Raw genomic sequence first — 19061 nt, forward strand, 5'->3', positions numbered from 1 at the left:
TATTGTATTGTATTGTATTGTATTGTATTGTATTGTATTGTATTGTATTTTCTACACAGTTTCATGGCTTACAATTCCTGTTTTCACTTTTTCACATTCTCCCATCTCCCACTTGAAGCTGCCTTGGTTCTCCCAATTCAAAAATATTCCAGAAACATCCAGTCTGAAGTGCCTGTAATGTAACGTTGATATAGGTTGGATAGACAAAAGGAGCAGCCGTATTTAAAAAATTGTGAAATTAAGTTTGTCATGTGGGAAGAAAGAGGATAAGGAGGAAGGGGGAAAAGACTGGAGGGCACAATTCCTTAAACAAGTCAAGGGCAACCTTTGTATTACAGCTGCTCTGGGCTGTGGAAACTTATTTAGCTACACACTGTTTTCCAAGATTGCACAATGCGTTGAACGCACGCTGTTTTTGCAGTCATTGGCGTTGTTTTCCTTTACTAAAAATAAACCCTCCAAACATCATATCTACCCCCATTACCACATTTTTATGCCTTTTCTTTACAGTCTATCCAATCCCAACAGTTCTTTGTTTTTCCTGATTTTTGTAAGGCTTACAATCACTTTTGTCTCCTTCCCATTGAGATCCTTTTCTGTTACTTCCACCACTTCCTGGTCAGGACTGATTTTGCCATTGTTGGGCCCTCAGGATAAGGACTCCCATTTGGATTTCATCACGCATGCAGCCAATTTGCGAGCTGAGAACTATGGCATCTCTCCAGTGGATAGGTTCCAGGTGAGGCCAGTGGGAAGCCTTTGTATCTTCCCTCCCCCCTCCCTTATTGCCAATAAATGAAAGACAGAAATTGGGGAGCTGAGAATGGGGATATTGGAACATGTTCTGGCTGTTTTAGAAGAAGTCCATGCAGCAAAATTGCATTAATTCTTCACAAGGCTACTCAAAGAGCAGGTGGGAAAAAAGTTGGAAGCTTGGGGAGAGAGGGGCTATCAAGGGAATGGAGGTGGTGGAGGCTACCAATTTCTTAGCCAAGGCTCTTGAGAAAATCCTTCCCCAGTGTTTGCCACCTGCAGAACACCTTCCTGCAAGAAGCAGCTTTCTCTTCCATCATTTTCATGGTGTCTGTCCAATTTAATTTCAATAGGCCAAGAAGATTGTGGGCTGGATTGTACCTGCTATTGCCACAACAACAGCTGCTGTAGCTGGCCTGACCTGCCTGGAGCTTTACAAATTGGTGTGGCAGCACAAGGATCTCAGTTCCTATCGCTATGGCTCTCTCCAGCTCTCTGCCCCGTTCCTTGATCGCTGCCAGCCTTTGCCATCTCCACAAGCATACACGGTGAGAGCTCTGTGATGACCCTGTTTTGGGCTCTGAATTCTTCATGGTTTGAAAACGGGAGGAGATTAGATGGGTCTCTTTTTGTGTGCAAGTCAAAGATGAGAACAAGCAAGAGAGAACTCCAGAGGAGTTCTGCTGGAATACCTGGATGTCTAAAAGACTGGAGCAAGGGCTTGCTGTAGCGCTAGGAGCCAAATCATTCCGGAACAGAAATCAAGTTTCTTTGCACTAGTAAACAAATAATTTCTGTAGTGCCATGGATGTTGGTGGCCGTCTTAGTTTATAGTAATCTCGCTACATTGAAGGAGGGAAGGAAGAGCAATGGTTCACTCCTATTTCATGCTTTGGCATTAAGCATCTGTGATCACTTGGATATGTGGGTGACACACCCTCTATTCCTGCACTTTTGCTGGAATGTTTGAAGACACTAAAGGCTATCATGACAGAGTTGCTGATTTTTCTGGCACAAGTCTATTTCCAGACATTGCAGCAGAAGAATGAAAACTGGAAGTATGAAGCCCTTGATCTTCTGGCATGTGTTCCTGTTCTTGGCTACAGTTTTCAGCCACAGTTCCCTCCTGGAAGTAGGGCTTATAGCATTAATTAGAGATAGTGCATTGCTGTGGGTGTTACTGGCAGCCAAGATTCAAGGTAGAATGGCTGCCTTGTATCTTTTACTGAAATTTATATAGCCGCCGAAGGTGACTGTTTAGCATGTGGGCGAGAATGATGTCCAGGCTGCAGATGCTGCCAACCCATTCCATACAGTGCCATCTTGTCCCTCCTGTCTGGGCACCGGAAGTGAGTTGCTTGCTCAGCCCTGATGTGAGGGGGCAGGGGAAGGTGTTTCAGCCCTGCTCATTTCAGCTGCTGCTGACCCTGCCTTTCCTGAGCCCCTTCTGGCAGACAGACGGTGAAGGAGATCTAGTTTCAGAAGCTGATGCCTGGAGTTTGTATCAAGCCAGCAGCAGTGCAGAAGGAGAGGAATGGATAGGTGCCTGAGAGCTGTCAGACACAGGAAATGGTCTTTAACCTGCAGCTGACATTCACAGCTGGTGCTAAGCTACACACCAAGCTGGAGCTCCAGCCACAGTGTTTTCTTTTAGCAGAAACCAGTGATGCCAGCCCTGAATCTCTCCACACACATTCATTTTCTCTCCAGGTACGATGAAGGGCTTTCACTGCAAGATTCAACAAAGTCAAGCTGAAATGGTTCTGTGACTGAAAGTAAGCACATGAATCATAAAATCATACAACTGGAAGACCCCTTGGTGGGCTTCTAGTCCAATGTCCTGTCCAAGGCAGAAGTCCTTATACCATCCCAGACATCCCATCCTTATACCATTGTCCAATCTTTGTCCTGTGACTGTGAGAAGTCACAGAAGTCTCACAGACCTCTTCAGAGAACAACCATAGAATTCAGATGTATCCTCTCTTGCCATCGAAGTGGTTCTTGTGGATAATAGTAGTAGAATAAATGACATTGCTATAAAAAAATATCTTCTTGCACTGAAAAACTAGTGGTCAAAGGTATAAGCTGTGGTGGGGAACTATTTCATTACATCAAAACTATCTGTAATGTATTGAAAGTATGCCACTATCCTACCACTGTCAATGATGGATCCTTTTAGGACAGGATCCACCACCAGACAGTTTTAGATGGTGTTCTTTTATTATATGTTTCTGATTTTCTTATTAAACTGAATTTATTGGAATTTCTAGATGATTTTTTTCTAAATGCTGACTAGCTTAGATTGAAGATGGAGTTGCACATTCAAACCCCTTCCTTCCTTCCCTCCCCCTCCCTCCCCCCTTCCTTCCTTCCTTCCCTCCCCCTCCCTCCCCCCTTCCCCCCTTCCTTCCTTCCCCCCTTCCTTCCTTCCTTCCCTCCCCCTCCCTCCCCCCTTCCTTCCTTCCTTCCTCCTTCCTTCCCTCCCTCCCTCCCTCCCCCTTCCTTCCTTCCTTCCTTCCCTCCCCCTCCCTCCCTCCCTCCCCCCTTCCTTCCTTCCTTCCTCCTTCCCTCCCTCCCTCCCTCCCTCCCTCCTTCCTTCCTTCCTTCTTTCTTTCTGAGCGGCCAATTATGCTATGGCATAGCTTCTTTCTGGCAACACTTTTTAAAGCACTCTGCCATTCTTTTTCTCTTTTTTCCTAGCATGAATGCAGGGGAGGTATATTTATGCTTACCCAGCATACACATGCTGGGACTTTGGGGTTGCCTCTACTGTTGTCACCCCCAGGAAATTGCCTTGGCCCTCTATGGCTGGGGCTGCGACTATTCTTGGCTTCTTTGCAATAGCTCCCTTTTCTGGAGAAAGAAACCAGAGCCAGAATAGGGTGGGGGAGAGTGGAAAGAGCAAGAAGCTAAATTAAGAGCGTCTGTTTGAATAGAGGCCTTTTTGTCTTGAGTTTATGGAGTGAGAGGCTGGGGCTTCCTGCTACACAGGAAGCAGAGATTGGAACCAGATTGGTAGGAGAAGGGAGGGCCAGCAGGAAGGGGGGGGGGGGCGTCAGCTTTTCAGGGCTTGGGCTGTCAGGCCTCTGTTCCTTCCCTCCTGGTTCAGATCATGCTGCATGGCCCCAGGGCTTGGTTACACCCCCGCCATCTAGCATTGCCAAATGTTGTATATTTTTAAAGGGTATCTCAGATTTCTAAACAGCACAGCTCTGCAAATGGCCCCTACAATGACCAGAGATTCAATACTTCTGTGGTGAAAGGGGGTGGGGGTGGCCTTGGTAATGAAAGTTGGTGACATTTTGAATTTGAAAAATCTTCTCTGCAGCCACAGTTTATCCAGCTGTGGAGGGATTGTGCCTATACCAAGTGGTAGCAGGATACCTCGAGGTGCTTAGAGGCTGTGGTGCTCAGAAGGCAGATGTGGAGGTGATGCTTTTAACTGCGCAATTTTGAAGCCTCCTTTGCTTAATTTTACATAGGATTCAGTGAAGTTTTCCTTCCTTTTTAATTGTCAGTGGTTTTACCATTGCCACCTCTTCACTTTCTCAAAAACAGATTTGATGCAACTTCTGTGATTGCCAGAGTTGGGAGCTTTCTCCCTAGATGCCCCTCTGGATCTTTGGAATTTAGGAAGCTACCTTATACTGAGTGAGACCATTGTTTTCCATCATGCTCCCTATTCCTGGGAAGGATGGGCTGCTCTTCCCCTGGGTTTGAGAGTGGAATCTTTCTCTGTAAATCTAGCAGAGATGGACATTGAATCACAGAAAAACGTTCCCTTTTGAGGCACTGTCTCCAAACACTGTTCAGTTACGTTCAACTGGGATTCTCGTCAGCGTAAGATCTGGTAGAGAATCATGGAAGTTATAGTCAGATGTCTGGAAGACACTATGGTGGAAAGGTTTACTGAGCTATGCTACTACCATGAGATGATTTGCAGTAAAGCCATAAAGGTTCCTGACTAAACTGTTTACCCTCAAAGTAATTAGGTTGAGTCTGTGATCAGAGGTCTCATTAACCGTTTTCACTACCACCACTCCCACTCAAGCCATACACTTGACAGCTGTTGATGGATTTCAAAACTCTGTTAATAAAGTAGGTCCTACAGACCTGAAAACTTACCACCCGCTTTTCTCGGCACTGCCAACGTATTAGAGAACAGCAACAGAGAAGACAGGGTGGCAAGTCTGCATTACACCAGAGGGCCATTTAGGAACATCCATCTTGCTTCTTTTTCGGGCATGAATAAACCCCTGGAGTTAAATCCTGATTTTATTCCTGACGTTAAATCCTGATTTCATTCCTGACATTGCCTATGTGAAATTGGAGTGGAAAGGGAGGAAATGGGGGAGAGGAGGGCACGGAGAGGAAAAGGAGCAGCAGCATCAGGAGATTGGAAGGGGGATAGATTGGCAAAAGGAATGGAGAGCTGTACTGAATCCAAGAACTTGTGGAGTTGATTAAGCCGCATATGGGAGTCATTAGTTAGCAAGGGCTGGTGATTGGGGGAAGGCAGCGCTTATCCTGGCGCCAAAGGATTCTCTCCCCCCCCCTCCCCAGATTCATTGGAAATTTGTTTCTCATGCTAGAGCAGATTTGGGGATGGGGATGGGCTAGGCAACAACATTTCAGAGAACTGAGCAGAACTGACTTGAGTAGGGAAAATCAGAAAGAACAATACTGTGGCGGGGGAATCAAGAGTTTTGGGAACAATGGTTAGCTTGGAACCTCAATATTCTCTCTTCCTATCCCCACATGATCCACTCACACTCCCATCTCCTTGTAGCCTTGGTTTTGTAGAGTAATCTTTTGACAGGAACAAAAAATCCTCCAAAGTCCTTCCTTGACTGTGGACAGGACTGTTTGGTTTCCACTGTCCCTATTGTCTGCGGTTAGTCCCTTGGCTGTAGAAATATAGAGGCAGAGAAAGGAGAAGTGGGAGAGATGAACAGGAGATACAAAGGTTTCCCAGCAAGTGTGAGTGAGAGGCCAAGTGGCCATATGGCACCTGGGAAAGAGGAGAACCTGTTCTTGTTACTAGCAACGTAAAGGAGCAAATGGAATAGGCCATATGGTCCCAAATGGTCAGGATAAGCTTCATTAGCCTCATATGCATTTAAGGATTATTTTCTACAGTTTAGGGACTCTGTTGTGTAGAGTGATTTAATCTAAGTTACATGATGGTTTTTGAATTTACAACTCCCTGTTTGATGGTGCCGTGCATCTTGAGTTCCCTTTCCTTCTACCCATTCCTTTCTTTCTTTGCTTCTACGTGAGTTTGAAATAAAATTGGTAAGTGTTCTTACCTATTAGAACTGTAAATCCAGGTACTGTTGCTAAAAAAGTTCAGTGACTAGTGAAACACATAGATGGAAGAGGGATGATTTTTCTGAAAGGAATTCCTTTCTGTAAACTATATATCCATATCCATACCTGTTCTGTGTGGACAGAAGTGGTCCAACCACCATTCCAAATTGGTCTCAGAATTTGTGTGTGTTCAAGTACATGCCTAGAGAAAGCGGTTTTAGATTCGATGGATTCATGGAAGATGGGAAGTATGGCAGTGCTTGATCTAGTTGTTGTGGTCTACCAGCAGCCTGCGGAGCTGGCAGCGGAGTTGGACAGTGAGGAGGCAGGGAAGGACAATGGGCCAGTCCTGGAATCAGGGGAAGGCCTGGATGAGGGCTCTGCGTCAGAGGCAGAGATGGTGCCAGGGCCATCTAGGAGCGATGTGCGGACTCCAGAGCCTCCAGAGGCGGATAGCAGAGAGGCAGAGGAACAGGAGGATCCTGTTCCTAGTGCACGCATGTGAAGAGCTGCCAGAAGGCAAGAGCAGCTAAAGCAAAAGGGACGACTTGGGAGTAAGGCCAGGAGATGATTGGTTCCTCCCAGAAGGCTTAAAAGAGCAGCAATGGCTCTTGGGATTTTTGTAGGAAAGCAATGTTGGTGTCTCTTGCTTCTGAACTTTGTGGGGTTTTGCCAAGGAAAGCCTTTGGCAGGGTGCCAAAGAAGACAAAGGTTTATGATAAGGCCAAAGGACTGTTTATGAAGAATTTGTTATGGAATTAATTTGGACTAAGCTGAGAATGAAGTAATTCTCAGCTGTTCTAATAAAATATGTTTGTTTAGGACTGATTGTGTCTGGTAATAACTACTTGGGCCTAGGTCACAACACTAGTCAAGAATCTATGGATGGAGGAAACAGGTGGGTGCCACGACTGGACAGGATTTTTAAAAAACTCAAGTTCACATACACAACAAGGCCAGCTATATGCATTCCATCTCAAGTTCCTGCAAAGCTGGCTCTGTTTCGACTGCTTTCTACACCAAATCTCCTTTGCAAGCAGCCCAGTGGATCGCTTGTAGAGACAGTTCAGTTTCCCCCATTTTGTACTTTCACCATTGGGGAAAAGAACAGAGACATGAAAGGAGCCCCCCAACTGAGCATCCCCTGGGCAACGGTGATGTCACCGATTGATCCTTTCACCATGGAAGCATTTCGGTGCTTCCAAAATGGAAATATAGTATTGGGGGGTAGGAATGGACTATCCAAAGTGGTCTGTTTCTAATGTTTACAGAAATGGACTTGCTTTGGCTGCTGTGTGCTTTTTAGTGGGAAGATGCAGGATAACTGAGAATGGCTTCAGCCATCCATACTATATGGGTGATCCATTGGGACATGTAAAAATGGTTCTCGGCTTCCCTCCTTGTATATAAGAGTAGGGGAAACTACTTCAAAGTGTTTTAGGTAGTTTTACAAACATTGCAGGATGAGTCTTGGATTTTAGTCCTGCTCCAACTGAGCTTGAAAAAGAAGACTACAGTAAGACCCAGTTTTTGGAAGCAATCCTCATTCTTACCCATTACTTTGTGACATTATATTCAATACCATCTAAACCTGCTTTTTTAAACCTGGATATTATAATCCAAAATCATCTGGAAGTCATAGCACCTGGTACAGGAAATTTTTAAAAGCCTTCTCAGACCCTTTGTCTGAGCATTGCTAAGAAAGTTCTGAACAATAATGTTTTGGTTTGTGCTATGATTTTCTTTTACGATTAAAATTAAAAAGATTGGTGACATTAAATTGTGCTAGTGTTTAAAGAACAGTGATCCTGACATGCCTTTTTTCATGGAGGGAGGAAGAGAAATGGCTACAGCTCCATCTTCAAAAAAAACATTTTAGCAACTTTCATACATTAAAAAAAAGCCTTCATACCCACACAAAGAAGAAATGAACCTAAGAAAACAATAAATTAAATGCACAAAAAAGAGAAAAAATGTCAAGCGATTACAAACTATGCATATTTCCATTGAATCATGCATAAATGTTTAGAAATCTAAGTTAAAGAGATAATAAATAAGAACACTCTTTTATTATAAAACAACACTGACTACATTACCCCTGCCCTACTGAAAAAAAGTTGATTGAACTGAGGGATGGGATATAGATTTTTAGGTAGCCACAATGAAGACGTGACCTCTTTCTCTATGCAGAGCTCTATGCAGGAATCTAGTGGGACATCTATAGGGCTTCAGTAGATGCCAATAAGTCCTTGACTTCCGATCATAATTGAGCCCATTTTTTTATTGTTAAGTGAGACGTTTAAGTGAATTTGGCCCCATTTTACAACCTTTCTTGCCAGAGTTGTTAATTGAATCCCCGCAGTTGATAAATTAAGAACATGATTGTTAAGTGAGTCTGGTTTGCCCATTGATTTTGCTTGTCAGAAGGTTGCAAAAAGTGATTACATGACCTCGGGATAGAGCAACGGTCACGAGTCACTTGCCAAGTATCTGAATGTTCGTCACGTGGTCAGGGGATGCGCAAAGTGTGGAAAATGGTCATAAATCACTTTTTTCAGTGCCGTTGTAACTTTGAAAGGTCACTAAATGAACTGTTCTAAGTTGAGGACTATCTGCACTCCTGGATTTAGATGGAGGCGAAATTGTCCATATCTGCCATTTCTAAAAACAGAGGGGATTTCCTTAGGAGGCTTAGAGAAATGATGCAGTCCAAGCCAGCTTCTCCCTAACTGACCAGTCAGCTTGCCCAGGACAGTATCCCTTTGTGCCGCCTGACCCCCCAAATGTCCCTCCAGTCAGGCCACTTCCTACTATGAACTAATAATCAGCTCCAATGGCTCCCTTGTTACTGGATGCGATGTTTCTTGCCTCTTTTGCCTAGGGCCAACAATGCAAAGAGCAAAGGGGTCGGCAAGTTTTGGGGCCTCTTATGAAGAAAAGGATAATTGTATGTTGTCAGGACATCCATTCAATGTGTCTTTGTGTGACAGAAAGCTAGAGAACATGAACAAGTAAAAGAGAACCCTGTAGGGTCCCCTCTCTATGCTCTGCATCCAGTTTGTGTATCCAGAGATGAGAAGACAGACTGGAATGAACCAGATTATCCAGCGTTGGCTTCCCATGGGAAATGCAAGAGGAATGACTTCCTCCGCTCTACATTATGGCATCTCTCCCCCCCCCCCCCGGTTTTGAATACATTAAACTGTCTTTTCAGGAGGAGGACTGGTTTTCATTGGAAGCCTGCCATTTTTGTTTATCAGAATTCTGTTCTGCCTTTCCTCGAAGACTCTCAGATCTGTGTGTTTTAGTCTTATGATAACCTTGCGAGGTAACTGAGGGAGTTGAAAGGAAAATGACCTTCTTGGCCGCTCTAATTCTGGCTTTCCTTATCCTAATCAAATGCTCTCAACTACAGCATCACAGTGGCTTTTGGGGTGGCAATGATTAATTTTCCTTGCGGTTTGAAATGCTGGGTCTGATTAGAGTTAGTCAAGTTATTATCTTTTCTTTGTATTGGTTTTTCTTATGTTCCCCTCGGTTAGATTAAAGAGCCGCTGTTTGATACCTAAAACCTCTTCTGTGAAGGTATATTGCAATCTGTTCACCTCTTAACCTTGTTTTTGATAAGATGAACAGTCTGAATTTCTAAGGTCCTTGGCTATAATATTCTTTCCCAACAGCTAATTTTGTTATTAACATCTCACTAGAAAATGAGCAGAAAATGAACTAGACATAATGTTCGTAATTTAGGAAAAAAAACCTCCTCTGTATCCTCTTGTTTTACTAAAATGATCCAACTGGTCTAGTGATACAGATTACTTGGAGCTAATATTTGGGGTCGCTGAATTTATCAATCCACCAGTAAGGTTCCTTCAAGCTGCAATGTGAAATACATTTACTTAGCACTACGTTCCCCCATTTCAATGGATCTTATACCCTAGAAAATATAGTTGAGTTTATAAACTTTGGTTCAGGGGTGAGATCCAGCAGGTTCTGACAGGTTCTGGAGAACCAGTACAGAAAATTTTGAGCAGTTTGGAGAACCGGCAAATACCATCTCTGGTTGGCCCCAGAGTGGGGTGGGAATGGAGATTTTGCAATACCTTTCCCCAGGAGTGGGTTGGGAATGGAGATTTTGCAGTATCCTTCCCCTGGAGTGGGGTGGGAATGGAGATTTTGCAGTATCTTTTCCCTGCCATGCCCACCAAGCCACACCCACAGAACCGGTAGTAAAAAAAATTGGATTTCATCACTGCTTTAGTTATAAGTATATCCACAGGGATATACTTCCAAACGAATCTAAGACTTGACCCATTCTGTTCTTTAAGAAATGGCTTTTCTGAAAACTGCCTGTTGCAATTTTCTTGAAGTGTACCAGCTGGGGTAGAATTGTTCACACAGACCTTTAAAAAAAATTGATCTCCATGCTACTGATAAAGTAGACTTCACAAGCGCTTATACTATAATAAATGTCTAGCTTTAAAGTGCCCCGAGACTCTTTGTTGTGGTATGTTGCAAAAAGACTTAACTTGCTATTTCTCTGGAAATTTCTTTCTTCCCAGTGTCGGCAGAAGACATGGAGCTGCTGGGACAGAATTACTGTGCCTGGTTTTAATTCCAAAGGAGAAGTTGTTACCTTGAGAGATATATGTGATCATATCCAGGTAAAGGCAATTGTTCCAATTTCAGGAACAAATTCTGGCAAGTGCCCAGGGGCATACCTTGGGGTGTTCAGTCCTACCTCTAGTAAGAGTGTTCTCCTCTTCCTTCCTTAGCAGGCAGAGTTGCCTTTTCTGTGCAGAGGAAGAGATGTCTGGATGTAGCTCCCTAAATGTGTATATTTGGCTTTCCAGTGTTTTTTTTTTTTTTTTAGATTTATATACTGCCCTACTCCCGAAGGACTCAGGGCGGTGAACAGCCAAAAATAAAACACACAAATTACAAAATTTAAAAGACAATATAAAAACCCATTAAATAGTTTGGCCCAAAACAAATTAAAACACCTCTAATGGTTTAAAACAAATTTAAAATTTACAATTTAAAAGGGAAGTTAGGCTAGGCCAGCCTGATGAAATAAAAAGGTCTTGAGGGCACAGCAGAAGGTGCGTAAATCCGGGATCCTCCATATCTCCGGGGGGAGCTCATTCCAGATGGCAAGTGCCCCCACAGAGAAGGCTCTCCCCCTGGGGGCCACTAGTCGACACTGTTTGGCTGATGGCACCCTGAGGAGCTCCTCTCTGTGTGAACGTACTGGCCGGGGAGAGGCTACTGGTGGCAGAAGGCGGTCCCATAAGTACCCAGGTCCTAAGCCAGGAAGCGCTCTAAAGGTGGTAACCAAAACCTTGAAGCGCACCCGGAAGACCATCGGGGGCCAGTGCAGCTTGCGCAGGAGAGGTGTTACATGGGAACGCCACGTCGCTCCCATAACCACCCACGCGGCCACACTCTGAACCAGTTGGAGCCTCCGGGTGCTTCTCAAGGGGAGCCCCATGTAGAGAGTGTTACATCGAATGTCATTTGTGAACAAAAATAAAGATGATTTTCATCCAGTATTTCACATACAGAGACCTTATGGGATGTCTCCATTCTATCCCAGTGCCATTTTCTTGATTAGCCAATATTGTGTTCAATATGCTTCCTGCTCCCAGTACACTCATATCTTGAAGCCTGGTTATCCCAACTCATTCATATTGCGTGTTTAATCCTTCTTCATTGTTTTTCATTTTCATTCCCATAATTGGATGTCCTGTATTGAACACAACTGTCCCATCCTCGTATTCTTCCAGCTCAGCCTTCTCAAATTTGGTTACCTCCAGATAGATGTTCTGTGATTCCCCAAGAGATAGCTAGGCTAGTTTTTCATTATGTACTAAGTACAAGAACATGTGGCATTTCGAAGAGTATTGTACTCATTAGTCCACTCTTAGGTAAGAGTTGGAGATTATGAAGTTTTCAAAGACATTTGCAGGCCATTTAAGGAAGACTATTCTAGATCTTTTCTGTGTTCTTCTGAGCTATTTCAACTTTATCTTGACTTAGTGGTCTTCAATTAAAGGATTTTAATGTGATATTGACTGTGTTGACTGTTTTCTATAGAAGGACCATGACCTTGTGCCTCAGAGGTTGCTGTTTGGGACAGCCACTCTCTATGATAAGGAAAATGAAATCAAAGAGCAACAACTTCCTTTCAGGTAGGAATTTAACAGAGATATATACTTAAGAATTTAATAATAACTTGCAGTCTGTGTGAGCAGGGGCTTGGACCAGATGACCTCCAGGGTCCCTTCCAACTCTGTTACTGTTACTATTACTGTCTGAGTGCTACACATTGTGTCCAACCCCCTTTTTTGTAGCCTCCGGTCCTCCCATTCTCCAGACTGCCTAATTTTAGATACCCAACAAACACATTCAGTAATAACTTAGTTGAAATGTAATAGGTTTAATATCATTAGTTAAAGCCATTTCTCAGACTTCAGACTTATTATTATTATTATTACTTATTCGCTATATATCATCAACCAATCCGCTGGAGATTTTGGCCCTTAAAAACCTGTTATGTGGGCTCTCTGGCTTTATTTTTTTTTTTTTTTAACAGATCATAATCAAAGATGAGAGTCTTGAGATTGTCTCCCTATATGAACAACATTTCCGAAGGCATCCTGTGATCCATAGAGAGATATTATAGAACCCTAATCTTCATAGCTTCCGTCTCTGGTCCCTAGAGCAGAGCCATTAGTGAGGCTCTATCTAACCAAGGCAGGGAAAGCTCTTATGAATTGAACTGACGGAAAAGACTTCTAATTTGGAGGCCCATCTGTAAAAGCTATACCCACCTTTAAATTCTAGATTCCATTCCCTGTCTTCCCCCCCCCTCTGTGTGTGTGTGTGTGTGTGTGTGTGTGTGTACACACTTGTGATCCTGCCTTTCAGCCCTAAAAAGGCTTCTATGCCAGTTTACAGTTATTAAAAATGCTATTTTTAAAAGCAGGAGAATATAAAAACAGACCAAATGAAACAAGTTCAATCTCAGTTTAATATCAAACTATGACAAGGTTCCCAGGTTATCAGTTTCTCTTTCCATTAATCCTACACAAAGGGTGGCTGTTGATGCCCCAGTAAAAGGAAGGCCTGGTTAGACAATCTCTAGGAATCCTTCCATCTTTCTTCCTTCTGTGATTGCTGAGGTTGAATATTTGCTCTGTCTGGGCCTCTGCTTGCCCGGTTTTGTTGGCTGGAGAACAGCCCACTGTCCAGCTGTGCTTAGGAAGCCGGTTGGCAGAGGGATCCTCAGGAGTGAAGGATAGGGAGGCCGTGGCTACCCCGTTGCAGGGCCCCTACAAGTACAGCCTGGGTCCTGTATCTGCAGCAGCTGCAAAGCCTCTAATGTCCCGTCCCTTCCATGCCGGGTAAACATCCTGCTGTCAGCACCTCCTCCTCAACTTCCTGGGGTAGACAAAGCTCATCCCAGCCTCAAGCAGGCCCTTCTGGGCTTCTGCCAAGCAGAGGCAACTGTAGTCTCTTGCTCTATAATCTTTCCAGACTCCCTGGCAGCTCTCCTGCTTTCAGCACACTCACTCTCCTTCTGTCCACACCCCCTTTGCAAAACCAGTCTGTAGATTCTCCCAGGCAGAAGCTCCACTCTCACTCGGCTTCCCAAGGAGAGAGCAAAACGCCTGCCTTGCTTTCTGCTCCAGAGGGCTGAGGTTACCAGGTGGAGAGCCTGTGTCTGCTTTGAGAACCTCAGCTGGCCTGGTCAAAGTTGGAGATCCTGGGAACTGTTGTTCAAAAATATTCCCCATCCATGCTCCAGTATAAAAGCTTGGGGAGAGAGGGCATGGTGTTCCCATACCTCTCCTGATGGTTAACATAATTTTAATCCCTAATTCTGGAGCACCATTCAGGCCGTGCTTTGGGAACAAATGCAACCAGGAAAAGGAAGCACGCTCCACATCTGGCTAATTGGATGCATCACGTACTCCGACAATCACTTGCTAAGTAAAAATAGAGAGAGAAGCTGCCTTTATTTCCTGCTTGAGGGTTTCTCAACGGAGGTATGATTAATTAAGAAGCTTTGATGCATTCCAGGTTATGTCAAAAGCAAGCAATGAAATCAAATCCCTATGTAGTGTCAGGTATTTCCCACCACAGTTCTGACCACACTTCCGATACTGATTCCACCATGCAATTATTACAAACACACGCGTTATACTTTCACTACATCAAGTGACAAAGACCATCCATGCTTGTTGACTGCTCAGTCCTTCCCCTGGCACCATATTCACTTTTTGTTTTTTACTTTCGCAGCCTGACAGAATCGATTCGTAAAGTCACTGGGAAGTCAGTCCCCAAGGAGTGCCGTCTCTTGGAATTGTCAATGGTCTGTGAAAATGAAGAACTCGATGATGATTTACCACCTGTTTATATCGAGTTTTAACCAACCAGTAGTCAAAAATAAATTACTTGTGCAATGGATCAGAAAGGAAGCAATCTCATTAAATCAGACAGAAGTACTGAAAGTGACTGCTCTAAACACAAATTAATGCAAGAATGTGCTTTGGTGAAGGGATGACGGCGATGTGTCCTCTCCAGTGCATCATCTTAAAAATGCCTGCAGGGGTTATCCTACCCCTGAGGACCATGAACAGATAATTTGTTGGAAATGAATATGAAGTGCAATCTACAGAACTTCTTTTGTCGTACCCTGAATCTCACGTCTCATTATGTTCCTATATCACATCAGTTGGGTGTGTGGCAGGGGTGAAATGCTACCGGTTCACATAGGTTTGGGTAAACCAGTAGTGATAAAAACTATGGGTTCGGGTGAACCCATATGTAGCTCCCGGTTTGGTTGAACCAGCATTTTATAAAACTACCGTTTAGGGTGGAGCGGTAGTAAAAAAAAGCAATTGGTTCCTCCGAACCAATATTTCCGACAATCAGCTGTGCTGCGGGGTTTAGCTATGCTAGAAAGCAGGCAATCCTGCTTTCTAGCAAAGCTAAATCGTGCACCATAGCTGATCCCCCCCATCGCTATTCTACTTACCTTCCCAAACCTCCTTTTGGCGTGTACTAAGCATGTGTGCGCACTCGCAGAGTGTGCATTTGGTGCGCACTGCGCATGCGCACACAGCATGCGTTTGGTGCGCATGCACAGCAGAGGTGGGTTTCAGCAGGTTCTGACCAGTTCTGGAGAACCGGTAGCGGAAATTTTGAATAGTTCGGAGAACTGGTAGTAAAAATTCTGACTGGCCCCGCCCCCTTCTATTCTCTGCCTCCCAAGTCCCAGCTGATCGGGAGGAAATGGAGATTTTGCAGATACCTTCCCCTGCCACGCCCACCAAGCCATGCCATGCCCACCAAGCCACACCCACAGAACCGTTAGTAAAAGTTTTTGAAACCCACCACTGATACGCGGCCAGCGAACCGGTAGCAAACTGGTTTGGATTTCACCACTGGGGTGTGGCAACATTACATTAGCCTGCTCTACTTTGTCAGAAAGTTTATTGAACTGGCACCCTCCTTGACAGAGGTGGGTTTCAGCAGGTTCTGACCAGTTCTGGAGAACCGGTAGTGGAAATTTTGAATAGTTCAGAGAACCGGTAGTAAAAATTCTGACTGGCCCTGCCCCCATCTATTCTCTGCCTCCCAAATCCCAGCTGATTGGGAGGAAATGGGGATTTTACAGTAACCTTCCCCGAGTGGGGTGGGAATGGAGATTTTACAGTATCCTTCCCCTGGAGTGGGCTGGGAATGGATATTTTACAGTATCCTTTCCCCTGCCACACCCGCTGTGCCATGCCATGCCATGCCCACCAAACCACGCCCACAGAACCGGTAGTAAAAATTTTTGAAACCCACCACTGCTCCTTGAGTATTGGTCTGTGATTTGTAGACACACTGCAAATGTGGGTGGGGATTAGGCTTATTGTAGTCCAACACAGCTGGAAGGCCCCAGGCTACTGCCTTAAAGGATGGGATATTTTCATTATCTCAGCACCCAAAGACCTAATCTTCAATGTTCAACTAGTGTCTCCAATTAGATGAGACAGCTCGAAGGACACACTAGGAGAGGTTTTGGAAAGCCAGTTGCAAGTCGCAATTAGAGCAGACAGTGTTGGGCTAGATGTAGCAATAATCAACCAGAGTACCTTCAAGCTTTCAGCTGTCCCTGTGTTTTGAATAAGTGCAATGGAAAGAGATGTTAGAGTACTGTGAGATATTTGAGAGGCACTAAGTTGTTCTGTAGTTGAGGGCAAAATCTGAGTTTAAATGCCTTGATTGTTGATTGGGCAGCATGGCGCAAACCATTATCTTTTTCTTTACAGTAAGATGGGATTATCATGGGGATGAGTGAGAGTTTGTAAAACATTCATTATGCATGCCGAAAGGAAGATCAGAAGCTGCCTTATACAAGGGCTTCATCTACCTTACTATCGTCTCCATACTTAACAATTATGGATGGAGTTCTTTCAAGTCCTACGTGCAGATACCAAGGACTGAATGGGCATCTTGCATTTAAAACATGTGCTCTCCCAATGTAGCCTGCTCCTTGTTACACATTGTTACCAATAGAATTGATAGTGCCCGTGGCTCTTCAGGATAAACCACAGCCTCCCTGATTGTTTGCCACCCAGACTTCATGAAGGAGAGCTCTATGCTCCCACTATTGTAGATAGATCCAGAAGAAACTTACGTATTTGTAAGCAAATTGCTTTGCCATATTGTCCACCTATTAGTTTTAGTTGTTCTGTCCACTCGGATCCATCATTGTTGTGACAACTAGATACCGGTAGTCCTCGACTTACGACTGTAATGGAGTCTGCCCATTATAGTCAAATGTAATAAATAAATAATAAATAAGTCATGATGGCTGTAAAGCAGGTTATCATGTGACCAAGCTGATTATACAAGTTATATTTTGCAGCGGTGAGGTGCAGACATTATTCATTATGGGATGTTTTTGCCAAAAACCAGAAGTAAACATTGATTTTCAGCAAAAATGTAAATTGTGGTCACATGACTGCAGGATGCTGCAAATGGTCATAAATGCAGGCCAGTTGCTGAGGTCTCAAAATTCAGTCACATGACTATGGGAGGGGGCAGCTGTCATAAGTTTGGAACCGAGTTGCAAGTACCTTTTAGGGGAGTCTTGTTGTAATGTTGAATGGTCACTAAGTGAGCAGTCACAAGTGGAGAACTAGCTTATTTGTAAACTGCTACCTTGTAAATTCTATCATCTTCTTTTGCCCCAGCTACTGAAACATTCAGCTCTTTGAACTTGATTTCTCACAACATTTGATTTCCCTTCTGATAAGAAAGATAAGAGTGTGCCTATAATGTTACAAATCGTTAAGAACAACTTGGCTGACAATTCCGTATTTGTGGTTTGATTTTTAAGAGAGAGTGTGAGAACTTCACTCCTGTGAAACTTCTCAAGCAACACTAGTAATAACAACTGATGAAGATAACTGAGTGGCTTTCCTTTCTTCACTTCTAATTTAAATCAAATACTTTAGATTAGGTTCATTTTGCACTTTATGGCAAATTGCCCTGTGACAACTTGTATATTCTGTTTACAGTAAACTGCTAGCAACACATTAAAGTAATGAGACAGAGTTGATTATGAAATTATGCCTCGTTCGTTTCCGCAAAAGCCTTGCTCTGAATAAAACTGCCTTTGAATCCCAGGCTGGGCAGAGAATTCCTCTGCTCTTCCAGCCTTTTTTCCTGTTCCCTTCACACTGACTAAGCCAGTTTCATTATATTCACAGGATTGAAGATTGTGGATGCATTCACACAATGTGCTAATACAGTTTTCTAATTACAAACAGGTTACATTTCAAGATGCTGTTTGTAAATCCATTTTGTTTGTAAATTCACCCAGATATTAAAAAACAACAACTGTGCACAGTACATTTTCTACCATGTATAAGTGGCACTTGCACTTAATTCCAAACATTGTAATTCATAGTTACTACAGAAAATGAAACTAAACAAAAATAAACACCACAAGATCAGCAAACAAACAGGATGGGATAGCATCCAAAATGGTGTACCTCAGCCTCCCTATGTGCGACAGTGCTGTGAAGCATACATATGTGACATCCTGTAAACAAACCCTTTCTGCCTTCTCTCACCTTCTGGGATCTTCTAATTGGAGTTGAGAATAGGTTGGTTTGTATCGAAGTTTGTAACTGGAAAACTTGTAAGTACAGCGATTCCTTGACTTATTGAGCCCAAAATTTCTGTTGCTAAGTGGCACAGTTATTAAGTACTTGAATTTTGCCCCATTTTACGACTTTTCTTGCCACGGTTGTTAAGTGAATCACTGCAGTTGTTAAGTTAGTAGTTAGGTCACTGCAACTGTCATAAATATGAGTCCGTTCCTAAGTGGCTGAATTTTGATCACATTACTGTGGGGATGCTACAGCAGTCATAAGAGTAAAAAAATGGTCATAGGTCAGTTTTTGTAACTTTGAACAGTCACTAAATGAACTGTTGTTAAATCGAGGCCTACCTGTATTGTCTTTATTGGTTAGTTTTAACCTTGTTTGTTTTGCTGCTTTATTTACACCAAGTGTTAGGTTGTTTTTTTTTTGTAAACCTCCTTAAACTCCTGGCTAGTTTAAGACTCACTGTATCATGTGAACCCAGAAAGTGAAGTAGATAAACCAAGTCAAGAATACTGAATGTATTTTACTGCAACTCCCATATTTTCCTAACAAGTATGGCTGTGCTATCCAGGAGTTATGAAAGCCAGTGTAGCTGAAGAGTAGAAGTCTTCAGACTCGACAATGTAATTCACCATTTAAAATCTTCCCCAGTGATTTCTCTTGTGAATCAATTTACTTTCTATCCCATGAAACATTCTCTTGCCTGCCTGGATAGGAATAACACCATGCACCAAACCCCCAGTAGCATTGCAGCTGCCCTGAAACCAGATTTATCAGAACTGCTATGCTGCTGCTTTTTTTTTTTTTTTAAACAAAACTTTTGAG

The 19061-nt window shown here is 43.4% G+C and overlaps 1 protein-coding gene across 3 annotated transcripts in view; it reads left to right on the top strand.

Moving 5' to 3' along the window:
• Positions 1 to 14719, top strand: part of UBA7 (ubiquitin like modifier activating enzyme 7) — a 48324-nt gene extending 33605 nt beyond the window's left edge. For 2 of the 3 annotated variants that reach the window (XM_070933759.1, XM_070933760.1), the window contains exons 22-26: positions 653 to 739; positions 1107 to 1301; positions 10626 to 10727; positions 12160 to 12254; positions 14368 to 14719. In XM_070933759.1, the coding sequence (XP_070789860.1) occupies positions 653 to 739; positions 1107 to 1301; positions 10626 to 10727; positions 12160 to 12254; positions 14368 to 14497 (609 nt within the window). In that variant the 3' untranslated portion in view covers positions 14498 to 14719. The remainder of the gene's footprint in view (positions 1 to 652; positions 740 to 1106; positions 1302 to 10625; positions 10728 to 12159; positions 12255 to 14367) is intronic. The other variant, XM_070933761.1, reaches the window with a different exon arrangement.
• Positions 14720 to 19061: the final 4342 nt, after the last annotated feature.

This window comes from Pituophis catenifer, unplaced genomic scaffold (genome assembly GCF_029215685.1).
Source record: "Pituophis catenifer annectens isolate HBS135680 unplaced genomic scaffold, rPitCat1.0.hap2 SCAF_2, whole genome shotgun sequence".
Taxonomy (NCBI): domain Eukaryota; kingdom Metazoa; phylum Chordata; class Lepidosauria; order Squamata; family Colubridae; genus Pituophis; species Pituophis catenifer.